Below are 19,594 nucleotides of genomic sequence, written 5' to 3'. Positions count from 1 at the left end.
CCAGCGTTGAGAATCCAAAACCACCCGGGCCCGAGGCTATGGACACGCGTGCACGGTGGCGGGGGCCCGAACTCGCCGGTGAAGGCATTCGGGACAGACGCCCACATGGCCCAGGAGCCGCCCACATGGCCCAGGAGCCGCGCACAGGCCAGGAGCCCAGCAGGCACCCCGGGGGGCGGGGGTGGGGCCAGGGTTTCCTTGAAGCGACCGTCTGGGCCGCGACGAAAGCTCTCAGACGGTCACGAGGACGGCCTTGAGGTTTGTGTCCTGGATCCCAGGGAAATAATGACGGGGTTTGCGTTTTGAGGATTTAATTTTCAAACCGTTAAAAAACAAAGTGTCCAGAAAGAAAAACAAACGGACCACCAAGCGTCCAGGGTCCAGCCTCGGCCCGACGGGGAGCCGTGAGGGCCGGCTGCGTCCTCACTCCGACCACCGCACGGCGTGAGGGGCTCGTCCGGGCGGCCCCGAGGGGAGGCGGGGAGCCGTGAGCCCTCCGTCCTGTCTGCAGGGAGCAGGGGGCATGGAGCGGGATCACGCAATGCTGCGCGCTTTATTTCTGCAGGGAGGGCCGTTGGATTTAGTCTCATGCAGGAGCAGGTCCGCCAGGCGCCGGTTTAAAGGGAAGGGCGGGCCTGGTGGGCGGGGCTCGGTGGCTGAGCGTCGACCTAGGAACCAGGAGGTCACAGTTTGAATCCTGGTCAGGGCACAGGCCTGGGTTGCAGGCTCAACCCCCTAGTGTGGGGTGTGCAGGAGGCAGCTGATGGGTGCTTCCCTCTCCCTCTCCCTTCCTCTCTGAAATCAATAAAAATAGTTTAGACAAACAAAGCCAAGGACAGGAGGCGGGCTCTGCCGTGGGCTCTGCCGTGGGCTCCGCCGTGGGCTCCGCTGTGGCCCGGGAGAGGCTGGTGCACAGGAAAACCAGCCGGGCCCGCGGCCTCACGTCACGTGTCCTGACCACACAGAGGGAGTCACGGGCAGCACCGGGAGGCCTGAGCCGTTCTGAGGGAAACGGCCTGGTGGTTTTGCATGTCTCAGCAGAATGGGCCGGGAGGGCTGTCCAGCCTCCTCGCCGCAGTCCGCGGCCCGTGCTGAGTCAGCGCATCTGGAAGTGGGGGCCGCGGCAGGGGTGGGGCCCCCGGCTCCACCCGCAGGTGACCACAGGCCTGGACCTGGGGCGACGGCCACGTGGGCCTGGGTCCCCGCCTGCGTCATCATCGCCCACGGCCGCCGGGACCCTGGACGTGGCGCCCGTCACGCGGGGCTGCCGGTCCGAGAACTCCCGCCCGCCGCCGGGGGGCTGGTCGTCTTTCAAAGGTGGTGGTGTCCACACCCCACGCCAGGAACGGCCGGCCGAGGGCGGCTTGGAAAATGGATGCTTCCTGCCTGTTCCACGAGAGTTCAAACGCTGGGCACCGTTTGTAACGCCATCCGCCGCGCGGGCCCGGCCAGCGGGCGCTCTCACATTTCCCTTCAGACGGTCAGACCGCAGGCAGGCGGCCCCGGGACCGGAGGACGGCCCCGCCAGCGGTGATTTCCCGCGGCTAAAACACAGGGCACAGTAAAACCACACGTGCGCGGCGGCCGGCCGGCCAGCGTGGACCAGGAAGGAGGCCCTTAAGGGACCAGCCTGTCGGGGGGGTGGGAGGGGGGAGGTCGCGGCGGCCAGGCTGACCCCCCCCTGGCAGGGTCTGCGCTCCGCTCAGGGACGCCTGGAGCTCCCAGAAGCCCCCGGGCCGGGGCTGCTGCTGGGTGGCACCCCCTCGCAGCCAGCCGTTGGACTGCCGGGCCCCGAAACAGTCACCCCGGGAGCCGCGGGGCAGGCCCGTTTGGAAAAGTAGCCCTGGGAGCCCACAGGCCTCTCAGATCTAGACAACTGGTTATTTCAATCTGGAAACACTTAAGACGACTTGGGAAAACCGTTCTTTTCAAGTTTTAAAATTCACACGGGCTCCAGGGGCGGGGGCCCCGAGAAGGAACACGCCAGCGCTGTGAGGGCGTCCGCGGGCGCGAGGCGCGGCGAGGACCCTGAGGCCGCGTGGGGACGCCTGGCCTCTCCGCGCCGGAGGCTCCTTGGCCACCGGCCAGGTCGGGAGAGGAGCCCCTGCCCCTGCCCCTGCCCCTGGACTCCTCTTCCCGGGGTCTGGCGCCAGCGTCAGGCTGGTCCTCCTTCCTGCCGGCAGGCGTGTAGGTCAGACACGCCGCCGCAGTGGGGCGCGGGGGGGCCCTGTCGGACCGCAGGCCTCCCTTACGTGGCACCCCGACCCCCACGGTTCGCCCTCCGGACTCCCCCCCTGCTTCGCGGGCAGAGCCGGCTTAGATGTGCTCGGTGTCTTTCTCTCTCCGTGTTACTTTGCATTAGTGTCTGGTGTCTGGCCTCACGGTTAGACAACCGGGTACTTTACCGAGTGTGGCTGATGTTTCGAGTCCCCCCCGCCCCCCACCCCGGGCACGGGCATGGTTATGGCAACATCGCCGCCTCTGTTTTGTTTTTTTTTATATATATTTTATTGATTTTTTACAGAGAGGAAGGAAGAGGAATAGATAGTCAGAAACATCGATGAGAGAGTAACATCGATCAGCTGCCTCCTGCACACCTCCTACTGGGGATGTGCCCGCAACCAAGGTACATGCCCTTGACCGGAATCGAACCTGGGACCTTTCAGTCCGCAGGCCGACGCTCTATCCACTGAGCCAAACCGGTTTTGGCAGCCGCCTCTGTTTGTTGAGTCGCGGTGGTTGCTTCCTGAGGAACAGCAGGCCCGTGGGCTGTGCCTCGGATAGTGTCTTAGCAGTTTTTTTTTTTTTTTTAAATATAAATTTTTATTGATTTCAGAGAGGAAGGGAGAGGGCGAGAGAGTAAGAAGCATCAGTGATGAGAGGGAATCGCTGACCAGCTGCCTCCTGCACGCCCCGCACTGGGGATCCAGCCCACAGCCCGGGCCTGTGCCCTGACCTCCTGGTTCCTAGGTCGACGCTCAACCACGGAGCCAGCGGCCGGCCGGCGTGGCGGCTTGGAGGCGGGTGCCTGAGCGGCTGGGCAGGCTGAAGGGAGCGCTCACCGGTGGGCGGGGGAAGAGGCAGAGCTTGGCATCGCTTCAAGGTCTGGGAACTCGGACACAGGGAGGTCTGGGTGCTCCCCTGATGGTGTTTCGGGGGCTGGCCTGGACCCCGCTGTGGGCCAGAACGTCCCGCCCCAGGGGCCCCGTGCGCCCTCCCTCCCGCTGGGCCTGTGGACGGGACCCCGTGGGCTCCAGGGACACGCTGAGACCTGAGGAGACGCCGACTGGACCCGGCCGTGTTCCCTCGTTTGCCGTGAAGCAGGTCCCGTGTCCCCGGACGACCCAGTAGCCCTCTCCCAGCTCTGCCCCCGGCTCCTTAGGTGTCGAGAGGACCCGCCCTCGGAGCAGCCGGCCACTCGCTGGTGACCTGCGGGGGCCACTCGCCGCCCCAGCTGAGGTAGCTGGCCCCGGCTCCATCGCACCTGCGTCTCCACGTGCCTGTGTCTCGGGCGTTGCCTCATCCCGGTGTGTAACCGCGCTGCTCTGCTCCCGCCTGCAGACGTGTCCCGGTGTGTGGCCGAGCGGAAGTACACGCAGGAGCAGGCGAGGAAGGAGTTCCAGCAGGTGTTCATCCCGGAGTGCAGCGAGGACGGCACCTACAGCCAGGTACACGCTACAGCAGGTACACGCTACAGCAGGTACACGCTACAGCAGGTACACGCTACAGCAGGTACACACTCTACAGCAGGTACACGCTACAGCAGGTACACACTCTACAGCAGGTACACGCTACAGCAGGTACACGCTACAGCAGGTACACGCTACAGCAGGTACACACTCTACAGCAGGTACACGCTACAGCAGGTACACGTTACAGCAGGTACACGCTACAGCAGGTACACACTCTACAGCAGGTACACGCTACAGCAGGTACACGCTACAGCAGGTACACGCTACAGCAGGTACACGCTACAGCAGGTACACCCTACAGCAGGTACACGCTACAGCAGGTACACGCTACAGCAGGTACACGCTACAGCAGGTACACACTCTACAGCAGGTACACCCTACAGCAGGTACACCCTACAGCAGGTACACGCTACAGCAGGTACACGCTACAGCAGGTACACGCTACAGCAGGTACACCCTACAGCAGGTACACGCTACAGCAGGTACACGCTACAGCAGGTACACGCTACAGCAGGTACACGCTACAGCAGGTACACACTCTACAGCAGGTACACGCTACAGCAGGTACACACTCTACAGCAGGTACACGCTACAGCAGGTACACGCTACAGCAGGTACACGCTACAGCAGGTACACGCTACAGCAGGTACACACTCTACAGCAGGTACACGCTACAGCAGGTACACGTTACAGCAGGTACACGCTACAGCAGGTACACACTCTACAGCAGGTACACGCTACAGCAGGTACACGTTACAGCAGGTACACGCTACAGCAGGTACACACTCTACAGCAGGTACACGCTACAGCAGGTACACGCTACAGCAGGTACACGCTACAGCAGGTACACGCTACAGCAGGTACACCCTACAGCAGGTACACGCTACAGCAGGTACACGCTACAGCAGGTACACGCTACAGCAGGTACACACTCTACAGCAGGTACACCCTACAGCAGGTACACCCTACAGCAGGTACACGCTACAGCAGGTACACGCTACAGCAGGTACACGCTACAGCAGGTACACCCTACAGCAGGTACACGCTACAGCAGGTACACGCTACAGCAGGTACACGCTACAGCAGGTACACCCTCTACAACAGGTACACCCTACAGCAGGTACACCCTACAGCAGGTACACGCTACAGCAGGTACACGCTACAGCAGGTACACGCTACAGCAGGTACACGCTCTACAACAGGTACACGTTACAGCAGGTACACGCTACAGCAGGTACACGCTACAGCAGGTACACTCTACAGCAGGTACACGCTCTACAACAGGTACACACTACAGCAGGTGCACACTACAGCAGGTACACGCTACAGCAGGTACACACGCTACAGCAGGTACACGCTCTACAACAGGTACACGTTATAGCAGGTACACGCTACAGCAGGTACACACACTACAGCAGGTACACTCTACAGCAGGTACACGCCCTACAACAAGTACACGCTCTACAACAGGTACACACTACAGCAGGTGCACACTACAGCAGGTACACGCTACAGCAGGTACACACGCTACAGCAGGTACACGCTCTACAACAGGTACACGTTATAGCAGGTACACGCTACAGCAGGTACACACACTACAGCAGGTACACTCTACAGCAGGTACACGCCCTACAACAAGTACACGCTCTACAACAGGTACACGCTACAGCAGGTACACGCTACAGCAGGTACATGCTACAGCAGGTACACGCTCTACAACAGGTACACGTTACAGCAGGTACACGCTACAGCAGGTACACGCTACAGCAGGTACACTCTACAGCAGGTACACGCTCTACAACAGGTACACGCTACAGTAGGTGCACACTACAGCAGGTACACGCTACAGCAGGTACACACGCTACAGCAGGTACACGCTCTACAATAGGTACACGCTACAGCAGGTACACGCTACAACAGGTACACGCTCTACAGCAGGTACACGCTACAGCAGGTACACACACTACAGCAGGTACACTCTACAGCAGGTACACGCCCTACAACAAGTACACGCTCTACAACAGGTACACGCTACAGCAGGTACACACTCTACAACAGGTACATGCTACATCAGGTACACGCTACATCAGGTACACATGCTACAGCAGGTACACGCTCTATAACAGGTACACACTACAGCAGGCACACGCTCTACAGCAGGTACACGCTCTACAGCAGGTACACGCTCTACAGCCAGATACATGCTCTACAGCAGGTACACGCTCTATAGAAGGTACACGCTCTACAGCCAGATACATGCTCTACAGCAGGTACACGCTCTATAGAAGGTACACGCTCTACAGCAGGTACACGCTCTACAGCAGGTACGGGGGTGGGTGGGTGCTCTGCCATGGTGGGGCAGCGGGGTCTGAGCTGGGGAACCCCCCCTCCACGTGAGTGCCCGTCCCTGACCGGGCTCACCTGCTGGAGTGGGTGGTGAGTGGGTCCCCATCCTTCCTGGCGGGGTGCCCCGTGGCATTGCTCCACGTCGCCCTTGCGGTGTGAACGGGGCTGGGCAGCCTGGTGGTGAGGCCGGGGGACCCCTCACTGGCTCGTTGCTGAGACCCCAGTTCCAATGTAACTCATCGCCGTGCAGCCAGCCTCAGGGCCACACGGCCTCAGTGGCGCCCGGAGCCCTGGGGGCTCAGGCTCGAGGCTGCTCCCTGGGTCCTGACTCCGTGGCCGTCATTAGAGGCAGCGCCCGGAGCCTGGTGCCCGCCCCGCAGTGCGGCCACGACTATCGTCAGGACAGAGTCCGAGACTGAGCAGCCCGTGCGGGGCGATGGGAACCCAGGGGCTGCTGGGCCATCGGTGCAGGGAGAACTCTGGGCAGTTTTATAGCCAGCATTGGACCTTCGAGAGGAGCGGGGGAGGGGGAGAGAGAGAGAGAGAGAGAGAGAGAAAGAGAAAGGTGGGGAGAGGGGGGTAGCGGGGAGAGGATTAGAGATGGCGGAGCTTTGGGGAGGGGCCCCCTGGCTGGTTGGCCTGGAGGGAGACGGGGCAGGAGGGACGCCAGAGGGACATGGGCGGGGGCGGGATTGATGGCGCAGGGGAGTGAGCAGGTCTCTCGACATCCCGGTGCCTCAGTTTCCCCGTGTGCAATGCGAGGGCTGGGCTTCCCCTCCAGGTAGCAGGGATCAGATGCCCGCGGAGGGGCCGGCGCACACGGGCCCACGGTGAGCGCCTCTGGTGGCGTGGGTGCGCGGGATCTGGTCGGGCATCCGTCTCGCACTGGGGTCGGGAGCCGGCCTGTGCGGTGAGGCCCCCGCACTGACCTCCCTGTCCTACCTCCTCCAGGTCCAGTGTCACAGCTACACGGGTTACTGCTGGTGCGTCACGCCCAACGGGAGGCCCATCAGCGGCACCGCCGTGGCCCACAAGACGCCCCGGTGCCCGGGTAGGTCTGCGGTCGCGGACGGGAGCCCTCTGACCCCGTTGGCTGATTTCTGATCCTCTCGCCTATGTTTGCTTATGATCCCAGGACACTCAGCACCGGGGCCGCGTGGGGAGTCCTGGGAAGGGGTGTGTCACCGGGCAACCCCGTGTGCTTAAGTCAGTTCCTGATGGAAGGCCAGGCCGGGGCTGCGCCAGGGCGGGGGGGGTCTGGGGCGCTGAGTGTTCAGGAGTAGCTGCGAGGACAGCAGTCCACCGTGGGAAGGACCAAATATTTTCTTTGGCAAAAAAACACACAAACAAACAAGAAAGCAAGTGCCTCCGGTTTGTGTATATTTTTGCAAAGGAGACGCGGTCATGTCAGCTCCTTTCCGGTGGCTCTCGGGTTATTTTTATTTCTCGCCGCGGGCTCGGCGGCTGAGCGTCACCACACTGCAGGAGCAGCCTGTACAACGGGCTGTTTTCCGTTCGTTTGACCCAAAATGATACGTGACTCAGACGGCCTTTACTTGACAGCGGTCTGCAGCCTTCCGTGTCCACTAATGTTGGAGGAGGCCGATCAGATCCTCTGTTCGGTTTCTTGGTGGCCCTGGCCGGTGTGGCTCAGTGGGCAGAGCGTCGGTCTGTGAACCCAAGGGGCCCGGGTTCGATTCCAGTCAAAGGCATGTACCTCGGTTGCAGGCTCCTCCCCGGCCCGGGCCCTGGTCAGGGCTCGTGCAGGAGGCAACCGATCGATGTGTCTCTCTCCCATCGATGTTTCTCTCTGTCTTTCCCTCTCCCACTCGCTCTAAAAACCAATGGAAACATATCCTCAGGTGAGGATTAATAAAAAAAAAAAAAAAAAGGAAGTTTCATGGTCTATCCAGGGGTCCTCAAACTACGGCCCGCGGGCCACGTGCAGCCCGCCGAGGACATGGATCCGGCCCGCCGGGTGCCGCTGCCTGTCCTGCTTAGCAGCCGACGCGTCCCGGGCCCGCAGTGCGCATAGGAATTTATTCATAGTTTTTTTTTTTAAAACTATAGTCCGGCCCTCCCACGGTCTGAGGGACAGGGAACTGGCCCCCTGTTTAAAAAGTTTGAGGACCTCTGGTGCATCCAATCCCAAGGTTAGGTTTCCTAAAACAGGCAAACATCCTCATAGACCGGTAAGAAGGTACACATCTTCCTGCTCTTTCTCGTGAACTGTGGGAACGTTTGCACTCGGATTTCCCTTTTAGACGGATTTTCTGGGTGAAGGGCGGGCGGTTACGATGAGAAAGGCTGTCCGATGCCGACATCCTCAGGCGGAGGGGCCAGGGCCGAGCTCCTGGCTGCTGGGACGATGACGCGTCATTAGTGGGAACTCGCAATCCGACACCCAGTGGCTGGGTGTGCACAGCGTGGAGGGAAAACATCGTTACTTTTAAAGACTGTTTTGTCACCCAAGACCTAAAATTGGCCGAAAAAATATTTTCAGTGAGCGAACCCTGCACCTAATCATTCTTTCACGAACTCAGGAAGTGAGTGAGAAAGAAAAAATGACACGCTAAGCCAGCCCGTGTGTCCCCGGGCCTGAGAGACACCGTCACTCCCTGGCCTCTCGCCGTCCGTGGGGCCGACACCCGCCACCACCCCCCCCCCCCCCGTGTCTGCCAATCACCCCACTCCTGTCTGCTTCTGCGGGTCAGTGACAGCGTGGGAGAGGCGCGCAGGAAACGGCGTGCGAGCGTTTCGGAGGCTGACACCCCCAAATGCCGCTTGGCTTCGGGAAGCCGGCCCTGGCGCGGTCACTCACGTTGTTGTTGGTCCGGGTGGCGGTGTTGGGAGAAAGCGTGTCTGTCGCTTTGCGTCACAGTCTGGTCTGTTGTGTGGGAAAGGCTATCGGGGGAGCCCAGGACCCAGGGGTCTCAGGTTCAAGTTGGGTGCGGCCCGGGCGCTCCTCTGACCCTGCCCCGTGTGTGTGTGTGTGTGTGTGTGTGTGTGTGCATGTGTGTGTGTGCATGTATGGCTGCACTTCCATGGCATGGTTTTGTGGCTGTGACCCGCCTGTTGGCGTGGCGGGGTCAGCTCACGCCTGTTGGCGCTGACCTACTCCGTACCTCTCCCGCAGGATTACGGGAAGTTTCTGTACGTCTGGGCCTTCGCTCGGCAGGAGTCTGGGCGGGAGAGCAGGCGCTGTGTCAGGAGCACTCGTGACGCCCGTGGCGTGTGGTGAATTGTGGAGGAAGCTTTGCTGTTCCGGGGAGCGTGTGGGGAGGGCTGAGCACACAACCGTGTACTTCAAGGTTTCCCAGACGCAGACACAGCCTCACACACACCCCGCAGAGAGGCCGGTGACGGGACGCCCTTTGGGGCGATGGGGCGGGGCAGGTGCCATCAATCACAGCTGTGCTGGCTTTCATCTGCTGCGCCAGGGCCGCAGTGTCTGGGCCCCCCTGCACCCCCTCCGTGCACTCCCTCCCTGCACCTTCTTTGCACCCCTCCCTGTACCCCTGCACCCCCTCCCTGCACCCCTCCCTGCACCCCTCCCTGCACCCCCTGTACCCCCTCCCTGCACCCCTCCCTGCACCCTCCCTGCACCCCTCCCTCGACCCCCTGCACCCCTCCCTGCACCCCTCCCTGCACCTTTGCACCCCTCCCTACACCCCCCTGTACCCTTCCCTGCACCCCTCCCTGCACCCCCTGCACCCCCTCCCTGCACCCCTCCCTGCACCCCTCCCTCGACCCCCTGCACCCCTCCCTGCACCCCTCCCTGCACCTTTGCACCCCTCCCTACACCCCCCTGTACCCTTCCCTGCACCCCTCCCTGCACCCCTCCCTGCACCCCCTGCACCCCCTCCCTGCACCCCTCCCTGCACCCTCCCTGCACCCCTCCCTGCACCCCTCCCTGCACCTTTGCACCCCTCCCTACACCCCCCTGTACCCTTCCCTGCACCCCTCCCTGCACCCCCTGCACCCCCTCCCTGCACCCCTCTCTGCACCCCTCCCTGCACCCTCTCTTTGCACCCCTTCCTGCACCCTCCCTGCCCCCCTCCCTGCCCCGCTGCGTTAGCTGGTGCTTAGTATGGCTCAGGGGCACCACCCACCTCTGTCCAGGATGGGGGTGGGTCCCAGGGTGGGTCTCGGGGTGGTTCCGCCCAGGTTGTTCACAAGGGAAAACGTCGCTGCTCAATGGCTGCCTTTTGTCCTGGAGGTTATACCGAGCCGCCGTGGAAGGACGTGCTGTAACGATGGGAAAATCAGAAAAAGAGATTTCAAATTTAGCCACAAACCGTACCTGCCACTCAGGATGTGCACCTGTGTGTGTGGGGGGGGGTGAGCTCACAGGACGCCGGGAGGGCACAGAGGCCCCCTTCTCGCCGGCCTCAGGGAGGGAGGGGAGCCCCGCCCCGCCCCGCCCCGCCCTCCGCCTCCGCGCTTCCCCCCAGAAGGTCTAGGGGGAGGGTTCCGAGCTCACAATCATGCACGTTTGAGCCCTTCCTGCCAATCACCCCAACTCCTGTTCAGCAACACGAACAGCGAGCGGGTGAGGTGGGGGCCCTCGGCCCACGGCGACCGCGTGGAGGCTGGGCTGCGTGTGGTTCTTACGATGGTGAGACGCCCTCAGCGGGAACGTGGGGGGCGTGGGGTTATGACCCAAGGCCTGGGAATTACGTGGGCGCCTGGGCCACGCGTGAGGCCGAGGGGGGAGAGCAGGGGCTGGGCCGTTGCATTAGGGCCCAGGCTGGGGCCTCGGGCTCCGCAGACTCACTCTCCTGGAGCGTTAGAGTGCGCACGGCAGGACTTAAAGCGCAGGACGGAAACGCCCGTGGCCTGGCGGTCAGTAACTGGGTCACGGGGGGGGGCGGTCTGGCTCTTGGGGTGAGGCCGCGAACGTGTGCAGCGGAGGCCTCGGGGATGGGTCTGCACGTCCCGTGGGCCTTGACTTCCGTCCGGGATGCCTGGGCCAGAACGGACAAGTCCCGGGCCAGGTCCCTGAGCACGTGGCGGTCTTGTCTGGGCCTGGGGGAGGGGTGCCCCCAGGACAGGGAGCTGTGAGCTGCCCCCGACCCACAGAGCTCTCCCGGAGCGAGGCCCTCTCTGCTTGAATAAACTCCCGCGGACGACCGCGTCCTGACGGCGGTCCGTGGGAAGTGGGGAACTGTGAGCACGGACGTTCACCCCGGCCAGGCGGCTGCCGCCGTCTCCGGCCCCTGTGACAACCAGGGTGCCAGCGTGGGGAGCAGGAAATGTCGGGGTGTCGTCGGCCCTGCGCCCTCGAATTGTGCACAGGCGGTGACTGCCCTAAGGATGCGACTGGAGCCGGGCCTGCGGGGTTCGATTCCCAGTGGCTGAGCGTCGACCTAGGAACCAGGAGGTCAGGGTTCGATTCCTGGCCAGGGCCCAGGCCCAGGTTGTGGGCTCCATCCCCAGAGTGGGACGTGTGGAGGCAGGCGATCAGTGATTCTCTCTCATCATGGACGTTTCTCTCTTTCCCTCTCCCTTCCCCTCTGACATCAATAAAAGTATTTTTAAAACTGTGCGTGATGCTTGGACTTGAACGACGGAAGGCTCTGCCTCTGGCCGGCTCTCTCTGCTCCTTCCCGTCCCCTTTCCGTTGCTAACTCGGAGCTAATCTATCCGCGACCCTGCATTGTTTTCCTGCAATGCCTCGCGTTCTAGTTTCCACCGGAAATTCTGGAACGCGGTGTTTCTACGAACCTCCAAATGGTTTCTGAACACGTTCACCCTGCGGAGAGCAGCTGTTTTTATTTTAGTTTTCCCTGACAAATAGTCCTGGCAGCGAGTTCAGGAGCCCGTGTTAGCCCAGCAACTTGAACAGCCGAGCCCCCAGATAGGAAACCAGCAACAACGTCGGGGGTGGGGGGGTGGGGTGGGGGCGGGGGTTGTCTCCGAGGACCATCATTAAAATGCAAACGGAGCGTCCTTCTGCTTAAATGGGAAGGTGACGGGTCGGAGGAGCTCTATTTCCCACAAAAAGCCTTTTCCTTCAGGCTTCCCGATGCCTTCCCGAGTGGGAGCCGTGGAGATGGGGCACCGGAGTGAATATTGTCAAGGCGATGCCAAAGCAGGAGAGAAAGGAGCGCACTGGTCACAGGGATGGGAACCCGTGAGCGGGGTCAGCTTTGGCGCCGACCCAGGACCGTGGCCGCCTCCTTCTCAGCTCCACTTGCCGCTGGCTGGTCCCCACGGCCCGGCATGGCCTCAGCACCCACTCGGGAAGCCGGGCGTTTGGGCAGAAGGAGGCCACATCCGCACGACGTCCATCACCGGCTGTTCTGCTTTCATATTCCTTCCCGCTGACCTCTTACGGCGCCTCGTTGGTAAATTAACCTGCACCGCGGGCTGGTGTGTGTAGGAAAACAATATCTATGTTTGTGTAGATGTTGGGAGGGTCTGGTGCTGAAGCAGGGGCTCTGGGATCCGGGACCGAGGCCGGGACCCGCTGTGGGCCTTGGCGTCACGCGGAGAGAGCAGCACCGAGTTGACCGCGAGAGGGAGTTTACCATGAGGCCGCGAGACGGAGAGCGGCCCCTTCAGCGGGATTGGCTCCCTTTATCGGCTCATTTAATGGGGGGGGGGTTCGATGAGGGGGAGGATTCAGGTCTCCCGGGAAAGGGGGAGGTTCCGCGGAAGAGCCTGGCTGCATCCGTGCTCATCTGAGCCTCCTGCTCCTGATCATAGCCGTGCGGCTGGTGTGTGTGCATGCGTGCGTGTTTGTGCATGTGTGTGTGAGTGTATGTACGTGTGTGTGGCTGGTGTGCGTGTGTGTGTGAATGTGTGTATGTGTGAGTGTGTGTGTGCGTGTGTGAATGTGTGTATGTGTGAGTGCGTGTGTGAATGTGTGTATGTGTGAGTGTGTGTGAATGTGCGTGTGTGTGTTTGTGTGAATGCGTGTGCGCATGCGTGTGTGAATGTGTGTATGTGTGAGTGTGCATGTGCGTGTGCATGTGTGTGTGAATGTGTGTATGTGTGTGTGTGAGTGAGTGTGTATGTGTGTGTGCATGCGTGCGTGTTTGTGCATGTGTGTGTGAGTGTATGTATGTGTGTGTGGCTGGTGTGAGTGTGTGTGTGCGCGTGTGTGTGTGCGTGTGTGTGAATGTGTGTATGTGTGAGTGTGTGTTTGTGTGAGTGAGTGTGTATGTGCGACTGGAGTGTGTGTGTGTGTGTGTGTGGCTGGTGTGTGTCTCATTTTGGATGCAAATGACTACTATCCTATATAATAAAAGGCTAATATGCAAATTGTCCCCTTGACTGGGAGTTCGACCAGGAGTTCGACCAGGGGGTGGGGCCGGCCGGCCAACCAGCTGTGTCCACGAACTCGTGCACCGGGCCTCTGGTGAGCATATAATGAGGCTGAAATCAGTGGTCATGTGGGCGGAGCTGCTCTCAGCTGGTTTTAAGCATAAACCCGGGTGGTGGGTCTGATCATCTCTCCTGCGGCCCTGCAGCTTCACCCATCGCTGTCTCAGCACGACCCCTGTCTCACCACGACCCCTGTCTCACCACGACCCCTGTCTCAGCACTTCCTGCGATCCCGACATCCGTGAGGGTCTGGCTACACATCCTTCTCGGATAAGGGGAGGACTGTATAGATTGAACTAAAGACGTGATTTTTTTAAAAAAAATATGTTTTTATCGATTTCAGAGGGGAAAGGAGAGGGAGAGAGAGATAGGAAAATCAACGGTGAGAGAATCATTGATCGCTGCCTCTTGCACGCCCCCGCTGGGGACTGAGCGTACGACCCGGGCACGTGCCCCGACCAGGAATCGAACCATCACCTCCTGGCTCATACAGGTCCACGCTCAACCTCTGAGCCACGTCGGCTGGGCAAGAAGAGATTTTCTCAAGAAAACTCTGCACCGTATCAGCCGCCGACACAGACGCTCCCGGAGCCGCGGAGACATCCACGTCACACCCGCGAGGAGGTAAAACAACCACTGGATCCAGCACAGGACGGGTGACACGTCCAACGACAGCCCCAGCTTCTGGGTGCCTCCTCTGCAAGTGAGAACACCCACACGCGGACGCGTCAGCGAAGAGCCCGCAGGGCGTGGCGACCGCACTCAGCAAGACCCAGCGCCCGTGGGACCTTGCCGGGAGCGTGAGTGACGAGCTCGGACAGGGAGGCGGGAGCCAGAGCCGGCCACGTGGTTGGGGCCGGGGGCCGGGGCGCATCTGTACCGAGTCCACGCTAGACCGGCCTTCTCTCTGGCTCTCTTCTCCTTTTAATTTGGACTCGTTTTTTTTTGGATCACGCAGCGACGTGGCAAGCAATATCCTGGTGTTATTATTTTTCCTTGAGGGAGAGCGCTGGTTGCTTTTATTGCTGCTTTTCTTCTCGGGGAAAAACCGCTTCCAGGTGTCCGGGGCTCAGCCTTTTTACGGCCGTCGCCTGGCCGCTGTGCTTCACGGGACATTTCATTTGGTGGCTAATTTGTAATTGGATTTCTCATGACTTCAAAAGCCTATAAACGTGTTCTTTTCCATACCTCGCCTACCGTGGCTGTTCTCCCCTATTTTCTAATATTTCATAAAACCACTAAAGAAACCAGGAAGCCTGTTCGAAGCAGATGGTTCCGGTTCCCATCCGCAGGACCGCTGGAGCGGCGTGCTCTCCCGGGACGGTCCGTGCACATGCACGCTCCGCCCAGCCCGTCCCACCCGCAGCACATTCTCACGGCACCGTTCCACGTGCAGCCGCGGCGTCCCGCGCGGGGAGGCTTGTGACCGCGAGCGGGCGGGCGAGCGAGGCCCGTTTCCCGGGGACAGGCACAGATGCACGCTCCTGCCGTCGGAGTTGGCAGAACGTCGATGTCAAAGCGGAACTGGGAGCCTGGATGGCAGAGACTTGGAGGTGGACGCTGCCGGGGGGGCGGGGGGGGGGAGGGGGGTGCCGGGAGCACTCGTCCCTCAAGAGCCCGAGACGCTGGTTTCTTCCCTGCTTCCGGGACGGACGGTCCGACGGGGCAGAGGGTGGGTGACGCACAGCAATGCCCTGTGCCCCCTGCGACGCTCCTCCGACCAGACCAGGACCCAGCTGCTCCGAGCCCCCCCTGCCCCCGCATTGGGAACGGCTGATGAGGGAGCCCAGCTGCCCCGAGCCCCCTGACAGACCCGTCCCGCTCCAGCCGCGAGCACCGACAGGAGGCGATCTGCTGGGTTCTCTGTGCACAGAAATAAACGACAGCAAAGCACGGCCCCGCGTGGCTGGGGCTCACGGGGGCTCGTCCTCCCAGAGAGGCCGCCTGGCTGCTTGCCCACCGCGTCCAGGCCCCAGGCAGGCGCCCTGCCTTGCTGCCTGCGGGGGGTGGGGGGGGGTCATAGAGCCAATGGGGTGTCACACAGCCCCACGGGGCGTGTTGGTCCACCCGCCTGGTTTCCCGTCCCCGTTGGGCTGGCTGCTGACCGAAGACTGGCACGGGGTTGGCTGGTTTTTCAGAACTCGGACTCCAACTCCACCTACACCCCACCTACACCCCACCTACACCCCACCTACACCCCACCTACACCCCACCTACACCCCACCTACACCCCACCTACACCCCACCTACACGCGGGCCCCTAGCACCTGGCCCTCCCGCCCACACTGTGCCCTGGCTCACCCCCTGCCATGGGCTCCGCCTTGGTGTATGGGAGGGACTTGGAGCGGTGACCAGCACGCAGTAGGAGCACGTGTGCCCGGCTGTGACCTCAGGCATGTCCGTAGTTTCTGTGTGACACCCATCCCAAAGCAGACAGGACTGTAAGCCTCGTGTTGCTGGTCTGCAGACACCGGAGGCGCCTGGGTCAAATGAATGAGTGAGTGAGTGAATGAGTGAGTGAATGAATGAATGAGTGAGTGAATGAATGAGTGGTGAATGAATGAATGAGTGAGTGAGTGAATGAATGAGTGAGTGAGTGAATGAGTGAATGAGTGAGTGAATGAGTGAGTGAATGAATGAGTGAGTGAATGAATGAGTGAGTGAATGAATGAGTGAATGAGTGAGTGAATGAATGAAGTCGTCCCAGAGAGGCTGAGGCCCTCTGGCCCACCATGTCCCACGTGGCTGCACGTGGCTGACTGGCTGCTCTGCCGGAAACAGTGTTGTTCTCTGTGGTGAGCAGGCTGCCACCATCCTGACATGTAAAATGCATGTGTGTGAAGAGAGGCTACACGTGGTACATGTGACCCACACCCGAGTGTCCTGAGCATTTAGGGGCACATGTGTCGTGTGCCTCGTGCATGTGCTCTCTGCTCCACGCCTCCCGCAGCCCCGGGCACGTGCTGCCTGAGTGTGTGCCGGCGGGAGCTGAGCCTGCTGGGCGAGGTGCGTGCAGGTGCTGGTGCTGGTGCCACCGGCTGGCGAGGCTGCTCCCCCCACAGTCCGCCTTCCTCCGCGACGCCACACCTCCCGGGACTCAGTCCCTCGTCACCTGCTCACCCTCCTGATCAGGGAGGACGAGTGAGAATCGGCAGGCGGCTCCTGAGGAAAGCCCAGAAGGACGTCCGCACACAGAGGAAGGGCCAGGAGGCGTGAAGGGATGTGACCGTGGGCAGGGCTAGCTGGGCTGTGTGCCCCGAGAGGCCAGGTGCCAGCGAGTGCTCAGGGCGGCAGCTCCGGACGCTGGTCCCCAACATGCAGGGGGACGGAGCCCCTGCCCCCCCGCCCCTCCATCCCCTGCCCCCCGTTGCTGTTGCCATTCCCCCCCTTTCCCTCCCTCTCTTGTTTTCTGAAGGAAAGCCATGTGAGGTGCATCCGCCCTGGGCCCTGCCATTTCCAGGAAGGGGTGGCCCGTGCCCCCTCCCTTGGGTGGATGTACAGATGGACGGAGACAGCACAGATCTCCCATCCTGACTTATCCGTAAAGAGCATTCAGTCCTGTGAAGGGGCGGGCTCAGGTCACCCCTCCGTGAGCGCCCCCTCCCTCCTCTGGGCCCTCAGCTCGGGCCGGCTTGCCGAGCGAGCTGGATCTGGACCACGTGCTCAGAGTACAGACCGATAGCTCGTTGCTCCTCCTCAAACCACAGGCGTCCTCCTCGCTGTGTCTCTGCGGTTTCTTCCCAGGAGTGCACGCCCTCGTCGCTGGCCTCGACGGCCGCCTTTCAAAACGGCGTGTAGACGGGAGGGCGCTCCCTCGGGTCCGAGCACGGCTCACCCGCCCACGTTTGGTGGCGTCCCCACCTGCATGTCCGGTTCCTTTCTGCACCGACACCCCAAGAATCTGCTGCTCCAAACTCTTCTGCAAAAACCCCAGGAAGCGGCCGTGAAGCCAGAGGCGTGCTTTCTGGCTCTGGACCCATCGGTTCCAGTTCCCATCGCCGCTTTGCTGCGTTGGAGAGCGATGGTGCACTGCATCCGTGTCCTCGGGATGGGGTGGGAAGGGGTGCGGGAGGGCCGGCAGGCAGTGTGGGGGAGCCTGCTTGCCTAGAGGCTGGGAGAGGCAGCGAGGGCCCTGGGGGACCCCTCCTCCAGCGTGTGAATCGTGGAGCAGCCCCTCGGGACCTTGGGTTTGGTCGGCGATGAGTCCTCGCCTGTGGGCACAGGAGGGATGATGTGTGTGGAAATGCTGGTTGGATTCGGGGGCCGATGCACACGCTGAAGTGTTGGCCGATTCAAAGAGGAGAGAGCTTTTCAAAGGTCGTCTTCGGGTCTGTCTGAGCCTCTGATCAAATTGTGGCCCAGCCGTTGGACTTTTGCGTCCTTAGATTATAAAATATTATCTTAATTCGACTGAGAAGCTCTCTCGGGGGCGGGGGGTGGGGGTGGGGACTGGACAAATAATGATCATTTAGGGAGTTTGCATTTAGCTCAGAATATCAAAGCCTGCATAGTTATATTCAGAAATATTACCAAACCATTATAATTTCCAGCCCAAAGTGGAAAACACTTTTCTTGACTCACTGCCGACACACAGTAAAAATAGACGGTGACCAGAAACCTCAGCTTGAGAATCTGGGCTGTACAGACGGCACCAAGGAGCAGCAGCAGGGAGCGTGGAAGGGTCTGAGGCTCCGTGAGGGCCACACAGGGAGCCCGTCTCACGCGCGGGACTGGGACCTGGACGTAAAGTCGGTTCCGATGCCTGAGACCTGAGCACAATGTGACATGTCACCGGTGGTAACGGGAGCGCCGGGGAAGGAGCCCGTGTCACAGGCACCGCACACGGTCAGACCGAGCAGCATCTACGCTCAGATGCACACGCGCGTCCTGTCCCGTTGCACGGGCGCAGCCCCAGGAGGGGCGTCCGTCTCCTGCCGCCGTTTGCGGGGGAGGGAGGTGTGTTTTAGGGCTGTGTGCTGTGTTCCTTTGAGGTTTGGGTCGGGATGGGGAGACCCAGGTTATGTCATCTGCTCTGTCCTTCAAAGTCCTTTTTTTTAAAAAAAAAATAAAAATGTTTTATTGATTTTTACAGAGAGGAAGGGAGAGGATAGAGAGTTAGAAACAATCCATCAGCTGCCTCCTGCACACTCCCAACCGGGGATGTGCCTGCAACCAAGGTACATGCCCTTGACCGGAATCGAACCCAGGACCCTTCAGTCTGCAGGCCGACGCTCTATCCACTGAGCCAAACCAGTTAGGGCTATATATATATTTCTTTATTGATTTCAGAGAGGAAGGGAGAATGAGAGACAGAAACATCAGAGAGAATCATTGATCGGTTGCCTCCTGCACGCCCCTACTGGGGATTGAGCCCGCAAACCAGGCATGTGCCCTTGGCCAGAATCGAACCTGGGACCCTTCAGTTCGCAGGCCGACGCTCTATCCACTGAGCCACACCGGTGAGGGCCTTTGAGGTCCCTTTCCGTGAGGTGCCTGATGTTTGCCATGAGGTGCAGCTGTGTGTCCAGGACACGGCATAAACCTTCTTGTCATCAGGGGCCCCTGGTCCCAATAGGAGTTGGTCTGTACTTAATGCCGTACTCACGACTGGTAAAATAAACAGTGGCCCAGCCAGCATGGCTCCGTGGTTGGGCATCGACCTAAGAACCAGGAAGTCCTGGTTTGATTCCCGGTCAGGGCACAGGCCCGGGTTGCAGGCTCGATCTCCAGTGTGGGGCGTGCAGGAGACAGCCGATGAATGATTCTCTCCCATCCTTGATGTTTCTCTCCCTCTCCCTCTCCCTTCCTCTCTGAGATCAATACAGATACATTAAAAAATAAAGTGAACAAAGAATTTCAGGTTCTAGTTCACGGGAGGCTGCTGCTGACGAGGAGGACCTGGCCCGTGACCGTGGTCACGCTAACCGAACCCTGGACGGAATATTCTGAACCGAGTTGGCAGATATGCACCCAAGTCCCCTTTGACCAGATTGAAACTAACTTGGGGAGGGTGCCTGCCATGGGGATGAAGAGAAAATGTGGGTGCCGGTCGCCGTCTCAACCTGTCGGGATAGCCTGGGTCCTCGTGACGTGGAAACGGTGCACCTGTCGCGGTCGGCCGCCCTCAGGAGGCAGCTCCTCCGTTTGTTCCTTTTTCTATAAAGTCGAATCCAGCGCAAACCGAGGTTTGAGTGTATCTGTAGTTGCATAACTTCTTATTTAAA

General features: G+C 60.6%; 1 protein-coding gene across 1 annotated transcript in view; it reads left to right on the top strand.

Moving 5' to 3' along the window:
* Positions 1–19,594, top strand: part of SMOC2 (SPARC related modular calcium binding 2) — an 87,931-nt gene that overhangs the window by 25,946 nt on the left and 42,391 nt on the right. The window contains exons 3-4 of the mRNA XM_080665591.1: positions 3,562–3,668; positions 6,990–7,089. Of these exons, the coding sequence (XP_080521717.1) occupies positions 3,562–3,668; positions 6,990–7,089 (207 nt within the window). The remainder of the gene's footprint in view (positions 1–3,561; positions 3,669–6,989; positions 7,090–19,594) is intronic.

This window comes from Plecotus auritus (assembly GCF_963455305.1).
Source record: "Plecotus auritus genome assembly, chromosome: 4".
Taxonomy (NCBI): domain Eukaryota; kingdom Metazoa; phylum Chordata; class Mammalia; order Chiroptera; family Vespertilionidae; genus Plecotus; species Plecotus auritus.
This window is presented reverse-complemented; position numbering and strand designations above follow the sequence as displayed.